This window comes from Neopsephotus bourkii, unplaced genomic scaffold, assembly GCF_033783945.1.
Source record: "Neopsephotus bourkii isolate Nb327-2 ecotype Australia unplaced genomic scaffold, CSIRO-AGI_Nbou_v1 NB_1542, whole genome shotgun sequence".
NCBI classification, from domain to species: domain Eukaryota; kingdom Metazoa; phylum Chordata; class Aves; order Psittaciformes; family Psittacidae; genus Neopsephotus; species Neopsephotus bourkii.
This window is the reverse complement of record NW_026902018.1, coordinates 3505821-3529952: the sequence shown is the minus strand read 5'-3', so window position 1 is coordinate 3529952 and position 24132 is coordinate 3505821. Positions and strand designations below refer to the sequence as shown.

Below are 24132 nucleotides of genomic sequence, written 5' to 3'. Positions count from 1 at the left end.
TGATTTCAAGCGAGATAATCTTGTCTGAGGTTTTGTAGTGCTGATGAGCCGTTTTGAAGGAAATCCACTGATTAATATTCATTTTAAAAGACATATTTTTTTAATTCAAGGTATGTTCAAGAATATTTTCTTCAAAGTAGCCATGTGAATGCTGTGTAGCGACCCTTTTGTGCATTGGTAATAGAATGGTTGCTTTCTCCTAATATTGAAGCAGTAGAAAGTTGTACATAGCTCCAGTAATTGCACCTCTGATGCTCTTTTGGTCATTTGATTTTTGCTTCTGGAAAAAGTTCAGACTCCTTTTAAACATTGTTTTTATGAATCCCTGTGTTGGGCAGTCTCAAAGGCACATTGCTCTGTTTCAGATGATTAATGCAATGGATTCGAAGATTCGGTCACTGGAGCAGAGAATAGTGGAACTGTCTGAGGCCAATAAACTGGCAGCAAATAGCAGCCTTTTTACCCAGAGGAACATGTAAGTAGAGCAACTGCAATCATACTGGGCACTATGGAGCAGTTCTCAGCAAGATGATCTTAAAGGTTTTTTCCAACCTAACCGATTCTGTGATACTTACTGTAAAAGTGGTTCTTTTTTGCAGGATTTGATATGCTCCTGCTTGTTTTTCAGTGAAGCAAAAATACGCTTGCTATTCAAATAGTTGTTGTTCACTCTGTATTTTGTGTTTCCTCAAACATGACTAGGGAAATTGGTTTGTATTTTCATGTTTACTTTGGAGCCCTCCCTAAGGCTGGTGCTTTTGTGAAGGTTTACCAAGCATGTTAAATGAATACTAATAATTTTAATGTCTAAAATACCTTTGGAGAAGCATATATTCCTCTTTTAAACATACATATTGCTAATAGATTTAGATTTGCTTTCTCGGTTCCTGTGACAGTTACATGATGTTGAAACTGAAAATATTAAACACCTTTCTTTCACAAACACAAATATCTTGCCCTGTGGGGTGAGAAGACAAGTAAGAAAACAAGAGGTTTTTTTGCATGTTTTTCTATTGCTGATTGCAAGAGTGAGATATTTTGTTATCGAAATGGGCAGGAGCAATGTGAAGTAGGAGATATCCCATCTTCAGCTTCAGAACAATACTTCATTTTGTTCTCTTCCAAGCCCAGATAGCACTTGCTCATCTTTCAGTTGCCTTCTCAGCTTCAGCCTCTCTTTAGTTCTTTTCACTGACTGGTGTAATAGCCAGTTCAGTGGTTTTGGAGTATAATACTGGTCAAGATCATCTGTCATGTTAAATCACTGTGGAATCAGCAATTGTTCTTGTGAATTCTTATTTATTAAACACAGAGGAAATCTTCTGTGTCAGGTCTTTTTGTTTGCCTCAACTTTATTTTGCTTTGGACTTCAGCTGAGATTTCTTGTCCTTAAAATGATGTTTTTCCTTCATAAATGACTTGAAGGCATTCTACTTCAAGTATAGGAAACGGCATGGGTTCATTGATGTGTCTTACAAATCAGGCTAAAGTATTATATGCTCTTACTGAGTTAAGAGGTTCATCAACTTTGGTTGCCTGATGAAAGGCTTGCAGTGTCATGAGCTGCTGGAATGTCAGGTAGTGTTTCTGTGGGAAATGCTTGGATAGATTCATCTATAATATTGAATAGAACCAAGCAAGGGTGAATTTTGGCAGGGAGTTGCTTTAGTTTTTTTCCTTTCCAGTGGTGATTATGCCTCCAGATATGTAATGGCTCCAATTTTGTTGTATTTCAACTGTCTGGCAAGTTATGAGCAGCCAAAACCTGAGCAGCCAAAAATATTCACAGAAATAACAGAGAAATTTAATTGTGTTGCCTTATGCTCCAGATGACCTCCAGTTAATCACCCAGAAAGTTTGTTGAGGCAGCAAAAGCCGTAACTTCAGTCTGAAATAAAACAGAAGTGTTGTCTCAACATGTACCTGGGAAGCATACTCAGGGTCTAGTGTCCCAGTCATTGGTGCTGAACTGCATGTAAGAACTTAGCTGAGGTAGATGCATCGTCTGAGAGCAGGGCACCTGACTGAAGATCCATAGAAAACAAGAAACCCCCCGCCCATAACATTTTAGCATATGGTTTAGAACAGAATATTGAGAAGACATATTGTCAAGGAATGTAATTTTGCGGGATTGGTGGAAGGTAGTACAGAAGTAACAATATTTTATGAGAAAATTGCTTTATTATGTTTGCAGATAGCTAATGAATTTGTGCTTATTTTGTGAACTGTGCTGGAGAATATGTATAAACCTGTTGTTGGATTGTAATCCACAAAAGCTACAGCTCATCTGAGCATGTTTGAAGAGAACTAATGATTAAACCCTTCGGAGGAGAGGGGAACTCTGCTAGCTTTTGTTCCATCAGGATCTGAGGAAACTACTGATTATCAGGTTCCTGTGAAGACAGCCCAGTAAACAGCAGGAAGTGAAATAACGCCATTTGGCAGTTCTGGCTGGCAATAGTCTGTAGAGGTGAATTAAAAACAGAGAAAGGTTGAAAGGATGGTTTTCATGTGATGCGCAGAAACGTGACTCAGAAAACTGAAGTTCTATTATTAGTTTTGTGAAGTCTTCCTATTTGATCTTGGGCAACCCACATAATTTCTCTGGGATAGGATTAATAACAGCTTAGCTCACAGTGAACTTCTTAAAATATTAATTCATTAATATATGTAGAGCTTTGTGGGACTTCTAAGAAAGCACACAGGCAGAACTTTCCAATGCTTGATAAAACGATTCCAGGAATTGTAAATAATGAAGAAAGACCTTTGCTTCCTTCTTGTTTTTTCTTTTTCAAATGTTTTTATGAGGGCATCCATTTCAGGTTCTTATGGTAGTAATTAATTATCGCCAGATCTCAAAGTTCTTATGAGCACAAGCAATTTTTTTGATTGCTCTGTAGACTAAGACTTTGATCAGAGACAACAAAACTTCACTTCAGCGTAGATCAAGTTCTAGGTCCATTACAACTGCAAAAATACCCCAACAAAACAACCTACAACACACTACCCTCTCCCCAACCCCTAAGCCATACTGGTTCTCTTATCTCAAGGAAATACACTGTATGAAAGCAATTGCTCTTAGCATCTGTTTTGCCTGTACAGAAAGACATGTAACAAGGAACTGGTGAAATCTGATTCAATATTGTTGCAGATTGCTTTGTGCCATATTAACTTTCAGACAAGGAGTTTAGTGCTCTGGGGATATGTTGATGAATGCACTGGTACATGGATCTCTTGCAGACAGGAATAAAGAGTTGCCTTTAATTTTTTTATTTTTTTTTTTTAGTTGGGATGTAAAATTTAAGCTAAGAACATCACTATTCCATTTTATAGGAAACTTGTAGTCTATGCTTGCTTAATTCACCCCAGTGAAAGGACATATGTTAAGGACATTTTGGGTTTGTCACTTGTGCTTTTCTCCTATCAGGAAAGCCCAAGAAGAGATGATTTCAGAGCTCAGGCAGCAGAAGTTCTACTTGGAAACACAGGCTGGAAAGTTAGAGGCCCAGAATCGAAAACTAGAGGAACAATTGGAGAAGATGAGTCACCAGGATCACACTGACAAGAACCGCCTGCTGGAGTTAGAGACAAGGCTGCGAGAGGTGAAAACTTGGCTTTAACCCTTCCAAACACACTTACTTGGATGCACCCCATTTTGAGCATTATAGTGAGAACTAGAATTAAGTTGTTTTAGTTCTGTGTGTCATAAAAAATGGTATTCTAAGGTGTAATTAAACCCATAATTTTAAAATGGCTCATTAAAAGGAGATAAAAGTAAGTACGAAGGATTTGTTGTTCTTAGATTTAACAAAATCTGAGCCTTTAGATCATCTTGTTTTCTCTGAACTGTATTTATGGTTTGCTTTACAATACCCTTATAAAGTTATTCAGCTAGAGTGGTTATGGGGTAAAGGGAAAAAGGTATGTGCAATGACCAGCATAACCGTAGAATCTACAGAACAGAAAGCAAAGAACACAACAGAATTGCTATGAGAAAATAGTAGACCCATTGATTTGCACATATTTTTCAGAAGTTTTCTGGAAAGAAAACCTAACAGTAATATGAAAATAGAATTTTTTAAAGATTTGTGGTCTGTGCTTCAGTTTTAGGTTTGTATCAACTAGTCTGGATCCACTTCAAATCTTCTTTTACCTTCTTCAGTCTCAGTCCACTGATTTTCAGCTAAGACTGAAATCTTGCCTTTAGCTAAGAGGGCTGAACAACACACGTCTTTGTTTGACCAGAAGTTGGTTTGGGCCAGTGTAAGATTTGTGGCAGGCTTGTCATGCATCTACCGCACAATAGATTCACTTGAGGTAGCAGACAGCCTGAAGAAGGTGCTATGGTTTGGAATTGATTTTGAGCACTGAGATCCATTCTGTTGTTGTTCGTTGCTTATCCACTTCTGGAAATGACAAGTTTATCCCTGAGCATGCCTCAAGAAAACCTTCAACTGAAGCCCTTAAAATAAACCCAGAGCCAGATGATTTGGTTGGTTTCTTTAAAAATAATCTGAAAGGAAAATGAAATATGAAAATCAGTTACAAAATGTATGTAATGTTTACATACACGTAAATGTAAGTCTTGATATTTATGCCTAAAGTCTCTCAAATAAAGATTCTTAAAGAGTCTCAATTTCAGTGAAGAAAGTTCATCACAAACTACTTCAACGTTTATGCTTTTTATATCAGTGTTTGGTATGCGGTATTTGAGTCACAGGTGGAACTATTCTTGTGCCCTTGTTGTTTCAGAATGTGAGGTTGCTTTTAACCTTTCTCAAAACAAACTGGTAGTTTCTAGGTAGACAGAACTGCCTTGATTTAAGCAATATATCAAGATTTGGGATAGATGTAGCAATGGCATCTGAAGGTGAGGTCTGAAATGAAATTACATTGCCTGTATTTTACATTTGGTTGCTAATTTTTTTTCCTTCAGGTTAGCCTAGAGCATGAAGAGCAAAAGCTGGAACTCAAAAGGCAGCTGACAGAACTGCAGCTGACACTCCAGGAGCGGGAATCCCAAATCACTGGGCTGCAGGCTGCACGGACAGCCCTGGAGAACCAGCTCCGTGAGGCCAAAACTGAGCTAGAGGAGACTACAGCTGAGGCAGAGGAAGAGATTCAAGCTCTCACGGTGAGCCCTAAAATCTCTGCCATGAGCTGTATATACAGATCAGAATGACACAGGTGCACATTTCATAAAGGGGTTAAAATGAAGTTATACTATTTAATTTTTAATTTTCAGAACAGGATACAAATTGTGCCTTGTGTTGATAGGAGCAGAAATGGCTAAAAAGTCAGATTTTGTCTTACTATCTTTAACCACATGAATGCTTCCTAGTAGTGGCTCATTGCTGCCAAAACTGTTTGCAAGAGTGTTACTGCTTTTGTGATGAGGTGAAAGTTGCACATGAAATTGTTATTGTTAGGAGGTTTACTCTGTGATTTACTTGCTTAAATAATATCTTGTGAATTTGAAACCCCCTGGTGATCAGAAATATTTTAATGTTGTTTTTTTCTATCAGTTACCCTGCTTTGAGTATCCTTATTCAAGGGGGGATCAAACAAATTCCTAGGAAATAGTGCTGTTAGAACATAATTTTATTCCAATGCATATTTCATTACAAATTGTCATGTGTGTCTGAAGTCTCTGGTGAGGTCTGTGAATGGTATAAGGGAAAAAGAAGTTCAATTTCTACCTCTCCCTTCCCCTTTCATCCCCTGTAAATGCAGTTCTAAATTGCATGCTGCTGGTTGCTGTCTCTTGAGGACAAACAGATGCTTTCAAACTGCTTGATTCAAATAAATGTTTCCTTCATAAAAGTTTCCTGGGGCTGTGGAGAGAGAGAGCAGAGAGGTAGATGACCTGATACCAGCTAACTCCCACTGAGCAGCAGTCTTTAATGACCTTCAAATCTGTGTGTTTTAAAGTGTTGAAAATGTGCATTCTCTTGCTCCAGTGGCATTTCACCAAAGAACTATTCAGAATATTGCTGCCATTGGTATTTTTTTGGAAGGGGTGGTGGGCTCAGCTGAGATAAGTGCTTGTGTTATGGTGATGCTTTGGGTACATGAATGGGAGAATCATTCATTCCAAGTTGTTCTAAAGCGGGTACAGGCTGGCAAAGTACAGCAACACTCTCAAGGCGTGAGAGGAACTGAATAGAACATGGCATCAGTTTCTTTTTTGCTCAAAACTGAGATGATCCCCTCCCAGCTGGAAGCTTCGTATAACAACTAATATCACTGCCAATGGGATGGCAACGTGCTTTGTATCTTTACCCTGTACCACCAGGGAAACAGCTGAATAATTATGTCCTATGTTCACTCAGTTATTTGGGAAAATGGTAGTGCTTTTGGACCAGCTGCTGTAAGATAGTCCAGTTGGTGGGCTTGGGAGTATTTCTATAATGGATTTTTTAATGTACTACTCTTATTTTTCACATTGCCTCTTGTGGTAAGATAGCTTTTCAGCTTTCATGTCTGACTTCTGCTGAATGGGTTTTCCTGTTTAGTCTCTTGGCTCTAAGGAGAATGTTCTAAATGAAGAAAGGTGGCTGGATGTGCCAGTGTGCTAACCTTTCATTTGTTAAGTTTTCCAGAAGCATATGCCATTAGACACTTGTTAAATCAGTTTGATGAATTTTGAGAGAGGCCAGGAGGCTGAAACAAGAACTTTTGCTTTGTCATGCTTTGCTTGTGAATTAGGAGGTAAAATGGTGCATGGCAATGCTGCATTCTTTCAAATGAGTGTTTGTGCTTGTCCACATCCCGGGTGCTATCTTCCAAAAATTGATTATTGTGTTTCATCACTGCTTTTTAGAGAGGCTCAGGATGAAATGGTACTTTCTGGTAGGATTCAGGGAGATTGGCAGAGATGTTTGGGATAGCTTGCATAATGCTTCATGGTAATTTCTCTTTTCAAGCATTAAATTGTATTCAGCATTTACTTTATATGAAATAACCCATCTGGATATGGAAGTAAAACCAACTCAAATTGAAATGTCACGAATGTACAAAGTTGCCATGGAATTGACATGTCTTCTGGTGACCATTTTAGATGAAACCTTTTAGATAATTCAGTTTCTGAGTTTGTACGTTTTTCTGAAGTGAATCAGAACTGGGTCCATAAGTGTATTTTAAGTAGGATGTGACTTTTGCTTTTGCCACTACAGAGTGCTTTCATAGCCTGCAGCATCTGCCTTCCAAACTTTGCTTGCTGATAGGTTGTTCTTCAGTTTGTTTAGCAACAGCTGTTGGATTCAAGTTCTAATGTATGAAAAATTGATGATTAACTTCTTACCTCCTTTAGGCACATAGAGATGAAATCCAGCGTAAATTTGAAGCCCTTCGTAATAGCTGCACAGTGAGTATTAAATACAGATCATTGAATTATTTTGAAAGTAAGGGTAAGGAAACAAACAATTTAATTAATTAATCCTTGATGACCCTAGTTCCTAATGTGGACTTCTGGCTTCAAGGTGTTAGTAGGAGCTAGGTGGATTGGACTTGATTTTGTTTAGGTTTCAGGTAAACCTCAATTTTGAGGTTATAGTCTGATCATGAAATTGATACTATTCTTTTTGGAGAAGACAGTAAATTAAAATATCTCATTGCAGTGCAGCTAGTAAGAATGGTGTATCAGCTGCAAAAAAAACCATTGTAGGTGAAGAGCTTTTCTACTCCCAAGAAGAAAAGATCTACCTGTGCAAATCCTGAGCTGTATTTTAGATCTAGGCCACAGTGGAAGAGCCTTCATGCTGCTCTGTGTTTTAAGGAGGACTCTAATACTGTTTGAAGAGGCAAGAAATATAGGGGTTCCAAATAATACATTGCCATATAATCGTCTGCTCAAAGAGCAGAGAAGATTCTAGGACCTTAATTTGCACCTTCTATTGCTTGAGATCTTTTGACATGTTTTTAGATTCATTTCATCAATCCAAGACAGGTGTCAGAGGGTTTGTCTATTGATAGGGATTCTTGCATATTTAACATTACCTTCAAATGTGTTTATGATGGTTGATAGAGAACATTGATGGAGCACATCTTCCAGTGATGTGAATTACAGAAGGGTTGAAGAAGGACCACAGCCTTCTGGGTCAGCACTGACTGCCAGCCTTTCTGGACATTTTCTCTTTACCCCACCCTGTAAGCAGGGCTTAAATTCTGGGTTTCTTTTACCTTGATTGCTTCCCTACTTCCAGCGGTTTCCTCAAACTTCCATTTCTCATGCTGTAGGACTGAGTAAGGTACAAGTTTTCATCTTTCAAAAGTATCTTTCAGGATGAGAGTTACTCTCTTTTCCTTGGTTGCTCTTCAGCTCTAAGCAAGGGGATGCTTCTGTTCTGTTCATAGAATATACTGATATGAAGAAATGAGGATGTAGAGCTTGCCAAATGGTTAACCTCTATTTAGAAGAAATCCTGTACAAGAAGTTTTACTTTCTGTTCCCTTCTTCTTTTATATAGCTTGAACCTCTAGTTCCATATGTGCTATCATCTACCTTATATCCATAGCTATCTTCTTCCGTTCTGTCTTGCCCCTCATACAGAATGACAGCTTTCTGTGAAAATTTTTATGTGATCTCCATGCAGCAAAAACCAGCTGTGGAAAATCCGTAGCTTCTTTTCACTGCATGGTAAGCTGCCTTTCCCAGGTTGTCACTCATTCTCTCGTAACACTCTGGCTCCCTAAGTGTAGTCAACAATCTCCAGCAGTGGAGGGTGACCCGCAGTGTTTCAAGAATGTTTGAGCTCTGCAAAGGCTCTGCATGAAAGGATTTCTAAGTGTTGTGCGTTGTAAGGCCCTTCAGTGAGATAAGTGGGATCAGACATCCTCATCAATAAGGAATTAATTAAATAGATCCAAAATGAATAATACATGCTCATCATGCATTCTCTTTCCAGGCCAGGAGAATGCATGTATAATTTAATGGACCATGGACAGGAACTTTCTTGTTATGAGTAGTTCTAGCTGTCCATCCTGTCTACTGAGGAGCATGGAGAGAAAATACAGGACAATCCCTGTACTGACAGTGAGGGATCAGAAAGTGTTTATTATGGTGCCTTCACCTTCATTTTTATCTGATTGTGTCCACTATGATGCAGGCTTTGCTTTTTGGCAGTCATGTGAATTCTACTTGAAGGTGATTAGAATATACACTCCTTTTAAAATAACACTTCAAGGGAATGATTGTAACATGCTGCTACTTATGCAGCATGATAATGAGTGGGTTTGTTCTTTTAGCAAGTATTCAAAATAAATCCTTTTTAAGCTGAAACAAACTCCTTGACCCAGTCTGTCAAACTCTGGGGTGGAATTGTTGTTTATTTAATCTTACTGAGAAGCCCAAAACAGCAGCAGAATTAGGAAAATAAGATTAAACTGGAGGGGGGGGGATATGAAAGGTTGAATTACTTCAGTACTTCTGTAGTATTCAAAAGGTAAATAGAAACACTTTGTCTACTTTCTTTGGTATTTCTTCCATTTCTCCAGCTTCACCAAGCTCATAGCTTCCAACTGTAGAGAAGGCTGTAACTCCAGTGTCTGCTTTCCTTATACCCTCATTGCACTCTTGTTCTTCCTTTTGCTGAGATCTCTGACCAAGTACACATTTTTAGGTTCTCTTATTTCAAACTTGCTGTGTTTTGGGGTGCTCACAGAGACCATTGCTATGTTGTTGGTCGCACTTTCTGCCTTGTTTGTGAATTTACACTCAGTTGTTATTATTGCTCTGCATTGTTTCATCTTGTGACATCTCTTACTGTTGGGTGTCAGATGAAATTGCCAGCATTTGCTTTCTCTGTCTCGCAGTTGTGCAAGAAATAATAGGCTACATAATTACAATAAAAACTGTAAGCTGTGGTACCTGCTGTACACACACACAGATGCATGTGGGCACACAGAGAGCATTATTTTATCATAATCTTCTCACAGTGAGAGCTCATCCAGCAAATATATTGAGGGAGAAGGACTAGTTCCCTCCATTTAAAGAATCGTTCTATCAAAAATATGATGTGTTTGAGTGTTAAATGTGTTTTGCAGGCAATCAGAAACAGACCTAAGAATAAAAAGCTTTTTCTTAAATAGGAAAATTAACGTATTTGTCAGTTGTTGCCAACTGCCTGTTCATTATGGCTTGTTGTTTTCATCAAGGCATTTGAAGTTAAAAATACAACTAAGTTATCTAAATAATGGTAGAATTGTTGCAAAAGGAAAACGTGCAGTAAGCAGATATTAAAGGCTATAAATAATAAGAAGAAAAGAATCGTATTAAGGTACTTATACTCAGCTTCGTAAAATACTATTGCTATGCCAAAGGACCACCATCTGAATCTTCTACGGTTATTTTCAGGTACATCCTGTTGCTTTTACTGTAGCAAGGAGAATGACATTTCTTAATACTAATTGGATATTGCATTTCCACTTACTCAAGATTTCTCCAATAAAACAAGGTTTATATTCCTTCCTTGAGGTTCTTTTGTCATCTTATGTTCCTATTTTAACTGTTAATAGGCTTGGCTCTGTACTTGACTAAGAGTTTGGATATTGAGGCATTAAATCTGGAAGCCCATTAAGGCACGTGTACAATTTCAGTCATGCATAAAGTCCTGCTGACTTTGGTCTAAGATCTTGATTCCACACTGGTGTAATGACTTGGCATACAAGAATAATCTGTGGTTTTGAGAACTTCCAAAATTATGTCTAAAGCTGTTACATACTTAGGTGCTAAATTATCTTTCAGAGCAAGGGGATATTGCCTGCTGTAACAAGGCTAATACCCAGGCAAAAACTTTCACATGGCTTTATTAAATTTATTGTCTTATTTCGTGGGAGGGATATTCCTGATTCTTATTTCACAGAAAATGTGGTGGCAAATGCCAGTTACAGGCAAACCTTGAGCTTTTGTAGCCTGACAAAAAGTCAGACACTTCCAGGTAGTTGATGAGGTGTTGCTGTGAAAGAGGCTGATATCCATCAGCTGATGGGCAATGATATCATCATCACTTGAGGATGAGGCTTATGGTGGGTAGAGGCAGGTCGTATTCTGGGAGCTAGGATAGAGGAGTACAAGGTTGATGTGAGAAGGAGAGGAATGCAGACTCTGTAATGTCTTACTACCCCTGCAGCTACTAATGAGAGAAATGTCCCCCAGGCTAAGCCCTAGTGAGTTTTTGGAGACTGAGATCTCCATGTAAGGTATGTTTCAAGTCACAGATGATGTCTGACTATGGCAAGGGGAAGAAAGCAAGGGGTTCACTGTTATGTATTAGTCAAACAGCAGGGAATACAAGACTGGTATCCATCTGCAGTTGTTTGTTAAGAGGCTTTGTATTCTGCTCCATCACAATGCTTGGTATTTCTGTGCTAGAGAAGCTTTGTCTCTTGGATCCAAATGTGAGTAGGTTAAGATGAATTGAGTCTGATGCCCACTCTTGCTTCCTCCTCACAATAATTGGAGGCTCAGAGATACTTTTTCTCTATTACCTTCTGACAGTTAGCTTTCTGGTAAAGATTAGTGGGGATAGGGAGGAGTGGAAATGGATAGAGTAAAACAATGTTTGGAAGTTCTGAATTAAGGCTCTATGAAAAATTACATTAAACTCCAAATAAACAGTGCTGAGACCATCCTGAAGCAGTTTATGTTGCTGTGTCCTAGCATTTTCCCACATGTTTGCATGTGGGAACGATGGCATCTTCATGAAGGAATAAGGTTATGGAGAAGTCTGCAAGCTGAAGTTAGTAGTATTCTTTAGAATACTACTACTACTTTAGAATACTTAAGAATACTACTGCTTCTTTTTTCTCCTTTCCCTCATTATTTTGCCTGTGGTTTTGATAAGTAAAGCATATGGGTTAAGTTTTGTACCTATGCAAACCTAACCACCAAGGCCCTGAACTGCTTATACTATGATATTTAATTTGTGATCCATATCTGGAGAAGTTTGTAGGGCCAGGTATAATAGCTGTGGATCTGCAGGATCTGAGAAATTTGCTTTGCTGAAACCATGCAATGGGTAGGGAATTCTGCTGAGTATGGTCACTTTTGCTGAAGAGCTGTTATGCTTGGGTTGTGCTCTGTAATATTTAAAAATGAGATTCAGTCTTCTGTATCAGTATAAAGATCAGGTTTGTGCTTAGATGTGACATGTAGTGAGCAATCTGCCAAGATGAGCCTGGTGTAGTTAGATTATATCTATTTTATGGATTAGCTGTGATGAAGATGTGCATAGATGGAAGGGAAAATTTCAGTTGCTCTGTGGGTGATGATACAGTGGCACCGCTACAGTGGCTGCCTGCCTTGTATGGAATTGCTTTTCCAAGCTTTCAGGTGTTTGCTTGTTTTATAAACTTTAAATGTGAAGATTTTTGTAATTATATCGTGGGTTTCTAAAGGATAAAATGGTGTTTTCTTACAGACTTTCCTGTAATACACTTCTCATTTAACTCCAGAGTAGCTCAGGGCTGGTGGGTTGGTTGGTTGGTTGGTTGGTTGGTTGTTTTGGGGTTTTTTGCCTGGGGATTTCCTTAATTGAAAGGAAAAATACCTAAAGCTATTAACATTTTTCAGCTACAGGATTCTAACATAGGTTTAACGTATGCATGTATGCCCAAGACAACATTTCCTATCAAAAGATCTGTGTTTTCTTTCTTCTTGGCTCCCAGGACAGGCATTTATATTGCACCATGTCCCGTTTTCCTGTGTCAGTATTACCCATTACTATTTAGGCTTCATAGATTTATAAACTCTGTAACCCTGCTGGGTCATATGTAGCTGCAGAAAGCTTTTAAAAATTGAATTAATTAACAAAATTCTGTTTTCCCTATGAAAGAAAGGAAAAAAGAAGAACAAATTTTCTCTCTTAAAATTCAGATCTATCAATCTATATGGATTCCATAAGGTAGGTTATAATACATATGGAATTTAAGCCAAGCCATTTTGGAATTGTCAATAAATAGGAAAATATTCACGAAAGGAGATCACGTAACTTCTGGAGCCCTTCTTTCTTAACTGCTTTGTTATTTGTCTTAAGCTTTCTAGAAATCTCCTAATAGATAAAATATAAAATGATCTGGTTTAATTTTAGTTATATTCAGGGAAAGAAATCAAAATCTCAGAACCAAGAATAAAGGCAAATGGGAGCTTAACTTCCAGCCCTTAAGGGTTGAAATCCACTTGAAATACAGCCAGTTTTAAAGATTCATTAAGTAGTTTCCATATTAACTCTGCATGTCACCTTATCCATTTTGTGTTTCCCCTGTCTCTGCTTTCTTCTTGTATTTCAAAACTAGATTAAGAATTTTTGTAGCAAGCACTTGTATTAATAGATGAAATATACATGGAAGAAGCCATGGATGTATAAAATAGATCTTAAAGCTGCCTTGATACATGGTGGGGTTAGACACATAAAAACAAGTAGAAGAGAAAGAGAGATTATCTTATCTGGCAGTAGAAATCTCAGATGTTATTTCTAAGAATGGTAGGTAAAACACTGTAAAAACAAATGTTCCTTTGTTCCTTTTTGTATAAATACATTTCTAAGCTCTTATCCCCACAGCAGTACAGATACTAACACATCCTTGTGACAGAGTCTGTGTTCTTTGCAAACTTGATGCATACAAGAGCAAAATGTGTATTTTGAGTAGGACAGGAAAAGTGCTCAAGGAATAACCACATGATGAGTTTTTCATTAGAACTGTTGTGTTTTGTAATATGAATCATTTTGATTTGACCCTGAACATATGGGTAGCAGGAACTCCCCTTCACCCACCAGGGAGTAATGTCAGTTGGACTTTTTCTGCTTGCAGTTTAAAAACCAAATGCTGCATAATTTCGATCTAGGAGAGGCATGGTAAAAGGCTGCCAAATATGCATTACAGATTCTTCAAAAATAAATGGTTGTCATCTTTCCAGATAGCTGAGAAGAGCTGTATGCTCTGTGCTCTACTGCTTTAGATATTTAAGTCCTTGGCTTGTGTAGGAAATTGGAACATTTCAATTCGAATGTGTGGCCAACTGTGCTCTGGGTTTTTAATGTTTCCCATTTAATGAAGTATTCACTTTTCTCTGACATCAAGGCAAAAAAATGCCTCTAGAACTTGTTAGAATTGAATATGAATTGTAAAGAGTCACCGGTTTCATAAATTCTTTTCATTAAGCTGATTTCAAGATTACACTGAGGTTTCTTTCTCTTCTGTTGTGATGGTGTTGGTTTTGAGTCAGGAGGAGGTCCAGGTGTTCATCCATCCTGTATTCATGGCCTTTCATTCATACTCATTAAATGGGACTGTGAAAATGGCCAATTGTTGTTCATATTTTTCATTAAATTGAAGGGGAATGTGGTTTAAAACATCTAGTGTAACACCATTCTGACTGAACTTGCACTTCCTGAAAGGCAAGGCTGTTGTCCTTGTTGAGCTTTCGCTTTTCCCTGGTTTTCTGTTAGTCTGTTGTGTTGCCACACTTTTTTCATTCTTCATATATCCCCTGCTGCCATCCATAATGCTGTTACTGTGATAGAAGATATTTCTTAAGATTTGTCTGCTTTTTCTGGTTATATACAGTGTTCCATATAGGAATACAAGCACTTGCTAGGGAGGTTCCTCAAAATGCAGTGCCTCCATTGTGCTGCATGCTCAGTTTTCTTAAACGTCACTCTTCAGAAGCCTCTCTGAGAGGTATTAACTTCATTTCACTTGATGGGAAATTGAGGCAAAACAAGGTGAAGTGTTTTGGCAAAGGCACATCTGAGACTACGACGAGAACTCCTGACTCCCAGACCAGTGATTTAGATGTGACAGCTCTCTCAAATAATAAATTGCAGTGCAGCATGTTTATACTCTAAACCAGATTTAGCCCAAGCTCTTTCCTGTAAGCCAGAAAAAGCCCAAGCTCTTTTCTGTAAGAAACAAGAGTCTATTCCTAATCAAAGTACACTCCTGTGCATAAAACCTACCTTGACAATATTGTTTTTGTTTAGATTAGGGACAATTTCATAGCCAGGTTGTCTCCTTGCTTGGCAGTAAGTGGTTGTGTGAGAGGAGAACACTTTTCCACTGAACTCTACTCACTGACATGTAATTGGATTTCTTGTTCGTTCTAGGTGATCACAGATCTGGAGGAGCAGCTGAACCAGCTCAGTGAAGACAACGCAGAACTGAACAATCAGAATTTCTTCCTATCCAAACAACTTGACGAGGCCTCAGGGGCCAATGATGAGGTTGTCCAGCTGCGAAGTGAAGTGGACCATCTCCGTCGAGAGATCACTGAGAGAGAGATGCAGCTTACTAGTCAGAAACAAGTAAGGCTTTACAAGTCTGGATCACAGGCTCATTGTGATAGCTAGCTAATGATCTGAAAGGCAAAGAAACTCTTCTCAATCTGGAAATCTAGCAGGAATGAATATTCTTCCAGGGGTAATGGCATTTAAGCCTTTCTTACTGGAGCAGTTGAGTGACTGGGAAGTTTTGGTATTCCTTATTGTATTTTTATGCACTTTTATTTAGAAATTTTGCATTCTGGAAGTTGTTTTCATTTAGAATTATTCCTTTAAATTTTGCGACCCTGGAAATGTCAAAGTTTATCTAATGAGATAGAACTGACATTAAGGCACTCACAAGTGAGTGTATGGAAGCCTTGAAATAAATGGGTTGTGATTTACCAGCTTATGTTTGCTGCCAATTTGCATGTACTGTAATTTAAATGGTAAGGCTGAAGCTTAAAGTGCACGCTTGATGTGGGATGTGAGAATTGATAGGAGGATTTATTTTTAGACTATGGAGGCCTTGAAGACAACATGTACAATGCTGGAAGAGCAAGTAATGGACCTGGAGGCCCTGAATGATGAACTCTTGGAGAAAGAGCGTCAGTGGGAAGCATGGAGAAATGTTCTAGGGGATGAGAAGTCCCAGTTTGAATGTCGAGTTAGAGAGTTGCAGAGGATGCTGGATACTGAGAAACAGAGCAGGTCTCTCTCCCCTCCTCCCCTTTTATTAACTTTTATGAAAATGCTCGATAGAAGCTAGTACAGAAATTATATTTAGAATAAGATATGGGAGTTGGAACTAAATATAAAATCTTGTGAGGTAGTTCTAAAAATGGCTTATTAGTTAATAGTCATTCACCAGTGATATTGTTCCTTTGGTTGCTTTGCAAGTGAGCGATTCGTGGGGACTGGTATTTATCATTGTATTTTATAAAATGTCCCAGTTTATTATCTTTGACTTTATTATATGGAAAAATAGTGTTTGCTCCTAACTGTTCTTGTGGGGTCTTGACATTTTCAGGCTGTAGTTCTAGCAGGGCTGGAATGGGGTTATATAATGTAAAAGTGTTGCAGCAAACAGCCTGGCTTTCTCAAGTAACATCTTGAATTTGAGGCAGCCCCCTGAAAGAGGTATTGCTGCCACTGCACTAGGAAGAGGTCAGGCCCAGAAAGGAGTTAGGTAACATTATTTTCCATTTTAATACAGAGTGAGAGCAGATCAGCGTATTACTGAATCTCGCCAGGTGGTAGAACTAGCAGTCAAAGAACACAAGGCAGAGATTCTAGCCCTCCAGCAAGCACTGAAGGAACAAAAACTCAAAGCTGAGAGCCTTTCTGATAAGGTAAGTAACTTTCAGCCCTAGACATTACTAATCAGGTGAGATACTTTTCCAGAGATATTACTTGCAGAAAAGTGGCCTTGGGCAGCTTTTTCAAGATGTCAGAACAAATTAAAAGGACTGGAGGTCATAGAATAGAATTCTGTCTTCAAACCAAAGACCTCAGATTTCCTTTAGAAAATGACTAAAGCAAGAAAGCATCCTGTGATGCCCAGAGTGTACAGTGAAGTCCTTCAATAACTTGGTATCTGCATTTGAGCAAGGGCATACCAAAATGCTGATTGGTTGTTTGGGTTTCCCCCTTAGACCAAATACAGGATAATTGTATCATTTTTCTGTACGTGTTCTTGGGGAAATAGGATTTGAAGATTGTGGAACAGTGTTTATTAGTGTTCAATATTATTCTGACCATCTATCCCACTGCCTAGCTCAATGACCTGGAGAAGAAGCATGCTATGTTGGAGATGAATGCACGCAGTTTACAACAGAAGCTTGAGACAGAAAGGGAGCTCAAGCAGAGACTTCTGGAGGAGGTAACCTTGGAAATTCATGTTGTAACTTCAGAAGAAGGTTCCACATCTCAGCAGGGGGGGAGTTGTGAGAATAGCAGTGTTGCACATCCACCCTTTTTCTCTGTAACTGGAGAGATTAATAAATTGGGGGGTTGTTTTTACTTAAAACTTTGCAAAGAGTGTGGCCATGCCATGGAGCAGTAAAAGTGAAGTGCTCCTCAAGAGAAGGAATGCTGGGAGCAAAGGGAGATAGCAAGGCAAAGGCAGTGACCTTGCAGCCAGTGGGCACAGATTCAAGTACCTGAACAAGAAGAGCAGAGCAGGTTTGGTGAAGGTAATCAGACTCAGCCAGCAGCCCAGGGATGACTGCAGGAGCCTGTAGTGATGAGGTGCACCACAGGTGAGATCTGCAAAGCAATGTCCATGCCCAGGTACAGCATTCCTACAGCTTAGCTCTGACCAGACCAGATGTGAGTACCATAGCTTAAAACCAGCTTGGAGCCAATGTGCTGAGGGAGCATGGGTGAAGGCCACTGGTAAGGCTTCTCAGACCTCCTTATTCATAATATGCTTAGTTCACAGCTTAGTTCATAGAAGTCTTATCCAAGGTTACGCAGCTGCACTGCATCAGTGAGATACTGAATGCAGGCAGCCAGACCTGGGTAGTGGGGGAAGAGTCTGCAGAGGAGGATTTCAGGGGAAGGGTGCTTACAGGTAATTAGGGTAATTAGAGCCTTTTGGTGTACTTGTGGTACGGACAAGTCATCCCAGAATTGAGAACCCCGTTATGCATCACAGTGAAATCATTCTAACTCTTGCTCCATAACACATGAGTGTCAAAGGTTTTCCTACTCAGGGACTTGCTTATCAAGAAAGTATAAAACCTGAAAGAATTAGGTGTAGTTTGTCATGTTTTAAATTAGATATAAGGCAGAAGCTCTTCTCTGCGAGGGTGCTGAGGCGCTGGCACAGGGTGCCCAGAGAAGCTGTGGCTGCCCCATCCCTGGCAGTGTTCAGGGCCAGGTTGGACACAGGGGCTTGGAGCAAGCTGCTCTAATGGAAGGTGTCCCTGCCTATGGCAGGGGTTGGAACTGGATGAGCTTCAAGGTCTCTTCCAACCCAAACCATTCTGTAATTCTATGTGCCCTTTTCTGTTGTTAATTGGAGACAAATATGTAAACAATTAGACATTACTTTCCTTATCTCTTATGACTGTAGAGGAAGGAGTTTATCCTGGCTTATAGGAAAGACTTTTATTTACAAAGTCTTGTGATGGCTTCTGGTGATTGTACAGAGCTTGAGAAAACAGCATCAAGAAATTCTTCATGTATCTGCAGTCTTATTAGCAATTGCAAGATTTTAAATGCTTGAAAAAGCAAATAAAGCAAATGAACGTGCAGTTGAAAGAAGTGGTGTGGCTACAGATGAAGATAAAATATATAAAAATGCTTGTTTAGTCCTAATGCCTTCCGAAAGGAAGGGAAACTTCTAGAATATTGTCACTTTCCAGCTTTTAAAGAATCGTCTGTTTACAGACATCTGAGATGACGCTTATTTTACAAAGAGTGATAACATTCAATGGCTTTTAATTAAAACCAAGCAACCAACAAAAGCAAAACACTGTCCTTTCTATTCCTGTTAACAGCAGGCAAAGCTGCAGCAGCAAATGGATCTGCAAAAAAATCACATCTTCCGCTTAACTCAAGGCCTGCAGGAAGCTCTAGATCGAGCAGATCTTCTGAAGACTGAAAGAAGTGACCTGGAATATCAGCTGGAAAACATTCAGGTGAGGGTGGGGAAACCAGAGCTGGACTCTGTGTTCCACATCCTAAAACCCCGCTCCCTGTTTGTGGGTTTTTGTAGGATGCGACCCACTTGTTTCTATGTGACATTTTCCTCACACTGTTTTTAGCTCTTCTGTTCTTGAGTTATCTGTTTGTTGATTCTATTAAGATAGAATGTCTAACGTGTGTGTGGTTCCCAGGTTCTCTATTCCCATGAAAAAGTGAAAATGGAGGGCACTATTTCCCAGCAAACCAAACTCATTGATTTCCTGCAAGCAAAGATGGACCAACCAGCGAAAAAGAAAAAGGTGGGTGAAAGAGATTGAAGAGGCACAGTGCAAAAGGATGGTTTTGTGATTAGTTATGTATATTCATAATATAGTGTTCTCTCTTTGTGTAACACAAAAGTGCCCTCATTTAAGAGCATTTTGAGTTGCTGGATACAGGCTTTACTAGGCACAATGTGTTCTTTGTGACTTTTCCAGTATTTTGTTATTCCTGCAATGATTAGGTTACAACCCAGTAGCTACAGCTCAGTGAGGCTGTAGGAATACAGAATTTTAGCCATGCTTTGTTTTTAATGGTAAGTATGTATGTGTGTATGAACACATCGTGTTTGTAGAGTGGTTGTCTTGTAGTTAGAGCATAGGATTGATTAGTCAGGTGATGTGACTTGTGTCGCATCTTTGTCATGAGCCGTTCTGTCGTTTTGATTTCAGTAATTTAATTTTAACTACGTATTTTGAGATCCTCTGTTTAGATGCTTTTGGGAACTCAAGGTGTGAGTGCTAACAGGTAATGTAAGTCCCTCTTTAAACTAATCCATATCTCAACATTTTCTTTCCAGTGCCAATATGAGCTAAAAATCCATCCTTACGCGTAACAATTGCCATTAGGCCCTCTGGCCGGCCTGCCACTAGCTAGTTGCACTTTGCCTAGTTTAAGCCATCTCTTACTAGGAGTTAGGAGTTGTCTGTGTGTTTCTGTTGCTAGGGCCTGTTTAGTCGGCGGAAAGAGGACCCTTCTTTACCCACACAGGTTCCCCTGCAATACAATGAGCTGAAAGTGGCACTGGAGAAGGAGAAGGCTCGTTCTGCTGAGCTGGAAGAGGCTCTACAGAAAACACGCATTGAACTCAGATCTGCTCGTGAAGAAGGTAGGGGTTAACAGAAAAGGTGGATCTGGAAGGAGACACACATTTTTGGTCTGAAAACATGCCTTTAATTGTGTATCATTCTAGCAGTAACATAAGTTGTTTAATCTTGCCTACTGCTGTGAAGGTGCAATAAAGCTACGCTCTTATCTGCGGGTTGTAACCAGTGAATGGTTACACAGAACCACTGCTATGAATGAGCGTTTCATACCAGTTGTGTTAACGAGTGGCATTTATCTCACCTATAGCTGCTCATCGGAAGATATCAGACCACCCTCATCCATCTACTCCAGCCACAGCCCGGCAGCAGATCATCATGTCTGCCATAGTCCGCTCACCAGAGCATCAGCCTACTCCCATCAGTTTGCTAGCTCCACCCTCCAGTCGCAGGAAGGAGTCTTCCACACCAGAGGGTAGGTTTGGGAGGAACTTTTCTGTTACTGTTTTCCTGTCTCCTATTTCAATGCCATCTCTTTTTTTATTCTTCTTTATATTTTTTAATTTCAGAACCAGATATTTTTCATGATAGGGATATTAGATGACACATTTTGCTTTATTTTTTGTTTAAATTCTCTATTTGGACTACATGAGTTATTTCTTCAGCAGTAATTATTAGCAGCAATTGTTTAAAGAGCATGTGTTTCTTCAGAGGAGGATGTTTTCTATACTGCTTTCTGCGTTGATCAAAAGGATTCATAGCTGTTTCTTTAGCAGTTAGCATTTTTGCTTATCTAAACTGTTGATTTGTTCTGCTTAGCAGAATGTTTCTATCAAGACCTTTTGGTAAAGGGAAAAGACTTTGGTTAGGCATAAAAGAAAGATACCAGGTCAAAGGCAGTATTAATATCCTGTTAACTAGAAAAAAACCTGTGGTGTTCTTGAGATGAAGGGGAGAAGGATCATCACAAAAAGTTAAAGGACTGCTCAGCTATTCTTAGATAACCAATATTCCAGAGTGAGTGTTGAACCCTGAGGCTCGGAACTAAAACCTCCAGCCTTTATCTGGAAAAAAGCCAGAACCCACAAACTGGAGCAGTGAGTGCAGCCAGCTGAGGCACAGGGCACTGAGGATGGGTAACACTGGCATGGGAAGATGTCCTCAGGGGCAGGTCACGGACAGGGAAGAGAATCGTGTTCACCAGTAAAAGATCATGCCTTGGAGGATAGACTTTGTTTGGTAGAGATGCACTAACACAGATTGTAGGAATGCTTTAAGATCTGCTGGCACTGATGGTTGGCTGCATGAAGAAGGCCTGCTGTGTGTTGATCACAACAGTATAGGTAGTGAAGAGTTTTTAGCTATAAGCAAAATAGAGAGATCAGTTTAGCACGTTGTCAGAACTGGAGCTGAGTGCAGACTTGAAATTTAGGTGGTTTGATTGACATAATCTTGCTACACCAAACATTAGCCACTTCAGTTCTACAGTCTGTGCTCATGCAGCACATTCAGTGCATCTGTATCAGGTCATTACTGAGGTGGTAACGTTACTTAAGGTTTACAGATTGCAAAGGGAAGGAGTGTCTGTGTTCAGCAGAGGTTTGATAGAGATACGTAGTCCCTTTTTATTACCTTGGCCTTAAAATGCCAAAACCTACTCTTGATTTTCATCCCTATCACAGTGCTCATCCTGGTAATAAATCCTGTCCCTTCCAGAGTACAGCCGGCGCCTGAAGGAGCGGATGCATCACAATATCCCACACCGCTTCAACGTGGGGCTAAACATGAGAGCAACGAAATGCGCCGTGTGTCTGGATACAGTGCACTTTGGAAGACAAGCATCTAAATGCCTTGGTAAGAGCAGAGTGTGTGCTCGAGCAGAGTGTCACTGGATGGGAGAATGGAAAAGCACCAGCCATTTAGAACAGATTTTCAGTGAAAGCTGAAGAAAGAACCAAGTATGAAGACTTTGAAACGGGTTGGTGCAAACATTCTACATCAGAAAACATCTGATGGTTTAGAGTGGCAGGAGATTCTTTGGAAAGCTGGGGTTTGCGTTAGAGCATGAGGCAGCTCTGTCATGATTTTTGTGTCATATAACAGAAGTTTTCCCCTGTCCTTCTGTCAGAATGCCAGGTGATGTGTCACCCAAAATGCTCAACTTGCTTGCCAGCTACTTGTGGACTGCCAGCAGAATATGCCACGCACTTCTCTGAAGCATTCTGCCGGGATAAAATGAATTCTCCTGGTCTGCAGCTGAAGGAGCCAAGCAGCAGTCTACGGCTTGAAGGATGGATGAAGGTGCCAAGGTATAAACATGACTCTTGGTGCTGTATCAGGTGCTGAAATACTTGGAACTGTTCCTTGTGTTATCCTGGCTCTTACAATGGGATAAGCAGTACCTGCCCGCAATTACTTACTACCACTGAGATTTGTCTTTCTAGGAGTTGCATGCCTGTTTTATCCGGGCAGAATATCCAATGTAACTTTGTGCTTATTTCCTGTAGGAATAATAAACGTGGACAACAGGGCTGGGACAGGAAGTATATTGTCCTGGAAGGAACAAAAGTGCTCATTTATGATGCAGAAGCAAGAGAAGGTAACTTGGCATTTCTAGGAAGAACTTGTGTTGTAATCTTCAGCTACTGTTTGGTGAGCTGAGAGGCTTAAAGGATGTTCCTGCTTGCTGGGGCTGTATTAATCTAGCTATATTTTCTGTAGTAAGGCAGTGTTGTTTTCTAGATCCTTAACAGGTTTATCAGCTGGTGTGTCATAATAATCCAGCTGTGAACATCCAGTGTGTATCCACTTCAGTTTGCTATCACAGTTGTTTTCTTGCTGCTTACTTGTTCGTTCTTTCTTCATCTGTCTCCCCATTCTCTCTGCAGCTGGACAGAGGCCTCTGGAGGAATTTGAGCTCTGCCTTCCTGACGGCGATGTAACTGTGCACGGAGCTGTAGGAGCTACTGAACTTACCAACACTGCAAAGACAGGTGAGAATCTGACGTAGATGAGGTCAAATGGATTTCATCTGGCTTGCCATCAGTTGGCATTCTGTTTGACTGAACAGAATTTCCTCCCTTTAACTTCCGTTCTGTAACTGTGCCATTTTGAGGTTACCTCTACTTGAATTAGGTGAATAGCTCAGTCGTCTAGATTTAGTTACACATGGGCTGTTGCTTCTGTCATGGTAGTTGAACTGTGAATAATATAATCATCAAGCCAAATGGAAGTAAATTTGAAGAGTTTTGTAACATACTCAAAAGCACTCGGTTGATTTAAATTCCTTCTCTCAATGCTCTCTCTCAAGTGTGAATTGTCATAATTCATACCACCATTGTGCTCGTACCACAAAGTCATGAATTAGAAATACTGTGGGGTGTGTACAGTCTGTTGTTATGACAAAATGTTGATGTTTTCATTTGTATGTACTGAATAGAACCAATGATAAGTTTATGTATGTCTTGACTTTAACATTAAAGCATACAGACTGTTAAAAACAAAGGTTTCCATAACCAGATTTTTCTTGAACAGTACAGGGAAAACTTTAGTCAAGTGGCTGGTTTTGGGGGTGTTTTTCCTGCTGAAATGTCTTTCTGTTTTGAATAAAAGGTGAGAAGTTATTTTTATTTAGTAAGGACAGCACTGCATGTATGGATTGCAAACATCCAGCTGATACTTAGCTTTTAGTAGCTAGCCTGTGCAGGACCTGTAAAGGAGAAACCTATGTATAAATTGCCATGGTAACACGTGATGATAAATACAACTTCTCTCCGATGAGGCTGAAAGGTGTTGATTTTAAGTCCACTGACAATATTCCAAAAACTAATCTAAGTCTTATTCTATCTATATAACATCTCAGATGTGCCATATATCCTAAAATTGGAGTCTCATCCACACACCACTTGCTGGCCTGGTAGAACACTCTACCTGTTAGCACCCAGCTTCCCTGACAAACAGCGCTGGGTCACAGCACTGGAATCAATAGTGGCAGGTGGGAGAGTTTCCAGAGAAAAAGCTGAGGCTGATGCTGTGAGTATAAAAGTTTCATTTAATCATAAAATATTCTGGGAGGGAGCAGAGGTTTGAAAAGTGTTTTGTCGGTATTTGACATTCTGAGGTTTAACTGCAGGTAAGTT

At 39.6% G+C, this 24132-nt stretch overlaps 1 protein-coding gene across 8 annotated transcripts in view; it reads left to right on the top strand.

The window, feature by feature from the left end:
• CIT (citron rho-interacting serine/threonine kinase) overlaps positions 1-24132 on the top strand; it is a 72627-nt gene that overhangs the window by 38271 nt on the left and 10224 nt on the right. For 6 of the 8 annotated variants that reach the window (XM_061370575.1, XM_061370574.1, XM_061370571.1 and 3 more), the window contains exons 21-37: positions 366-475; positions 3428-3602; positions 4937-5134; positions 7313-7366; positions 15105-15302; positions 15775-15968; positions 16474-16609; positions 17035-17139; positions 18764-18904; positions 19103-19210; positions 19896-20058; positions 20304-20468; positions 21710-21847; positions 22122-22302; positions 22501-22592; positions 22882-22986; positions 23856-24025. In XM_061370575.1, coding sequence (XP_061226559.1) covers positions 366-475; positions 3428-3602; positions 4937-5134; positions 7313-7366; positions 15105-15302; positions 15775-15968; positions 16474-16609; positions 17035-17139; positions 18764-18904; positions 19103-19210; positions 19896-20058; positions 20304-20468; positions 21710-21847; positions 22122-22302; positions 22501-22592; positions 22882-22986; positions 23856-24025 — 2433 coding nt within the window. The remainder of the gene's footprint in view (positions 1-365; positions 476-3427; positions 3603-4936; positions 5135-7312; positions 7367-15104; positions 15303-15774; positions 15969-16473; positions 16610-17034; positions 17140-18763; positions 18905-19102; positions 19211-19895; positions 20059-20303; positions 20469-21709; positions 21848-22121; positions 22303-22500; positions 22593-22881; positions 22987-23855; positions 24026-24132) is intronic. The other 2 variants (XM_061370578.1, XM_061370577.1) reach the window with 1 other exon arrangement.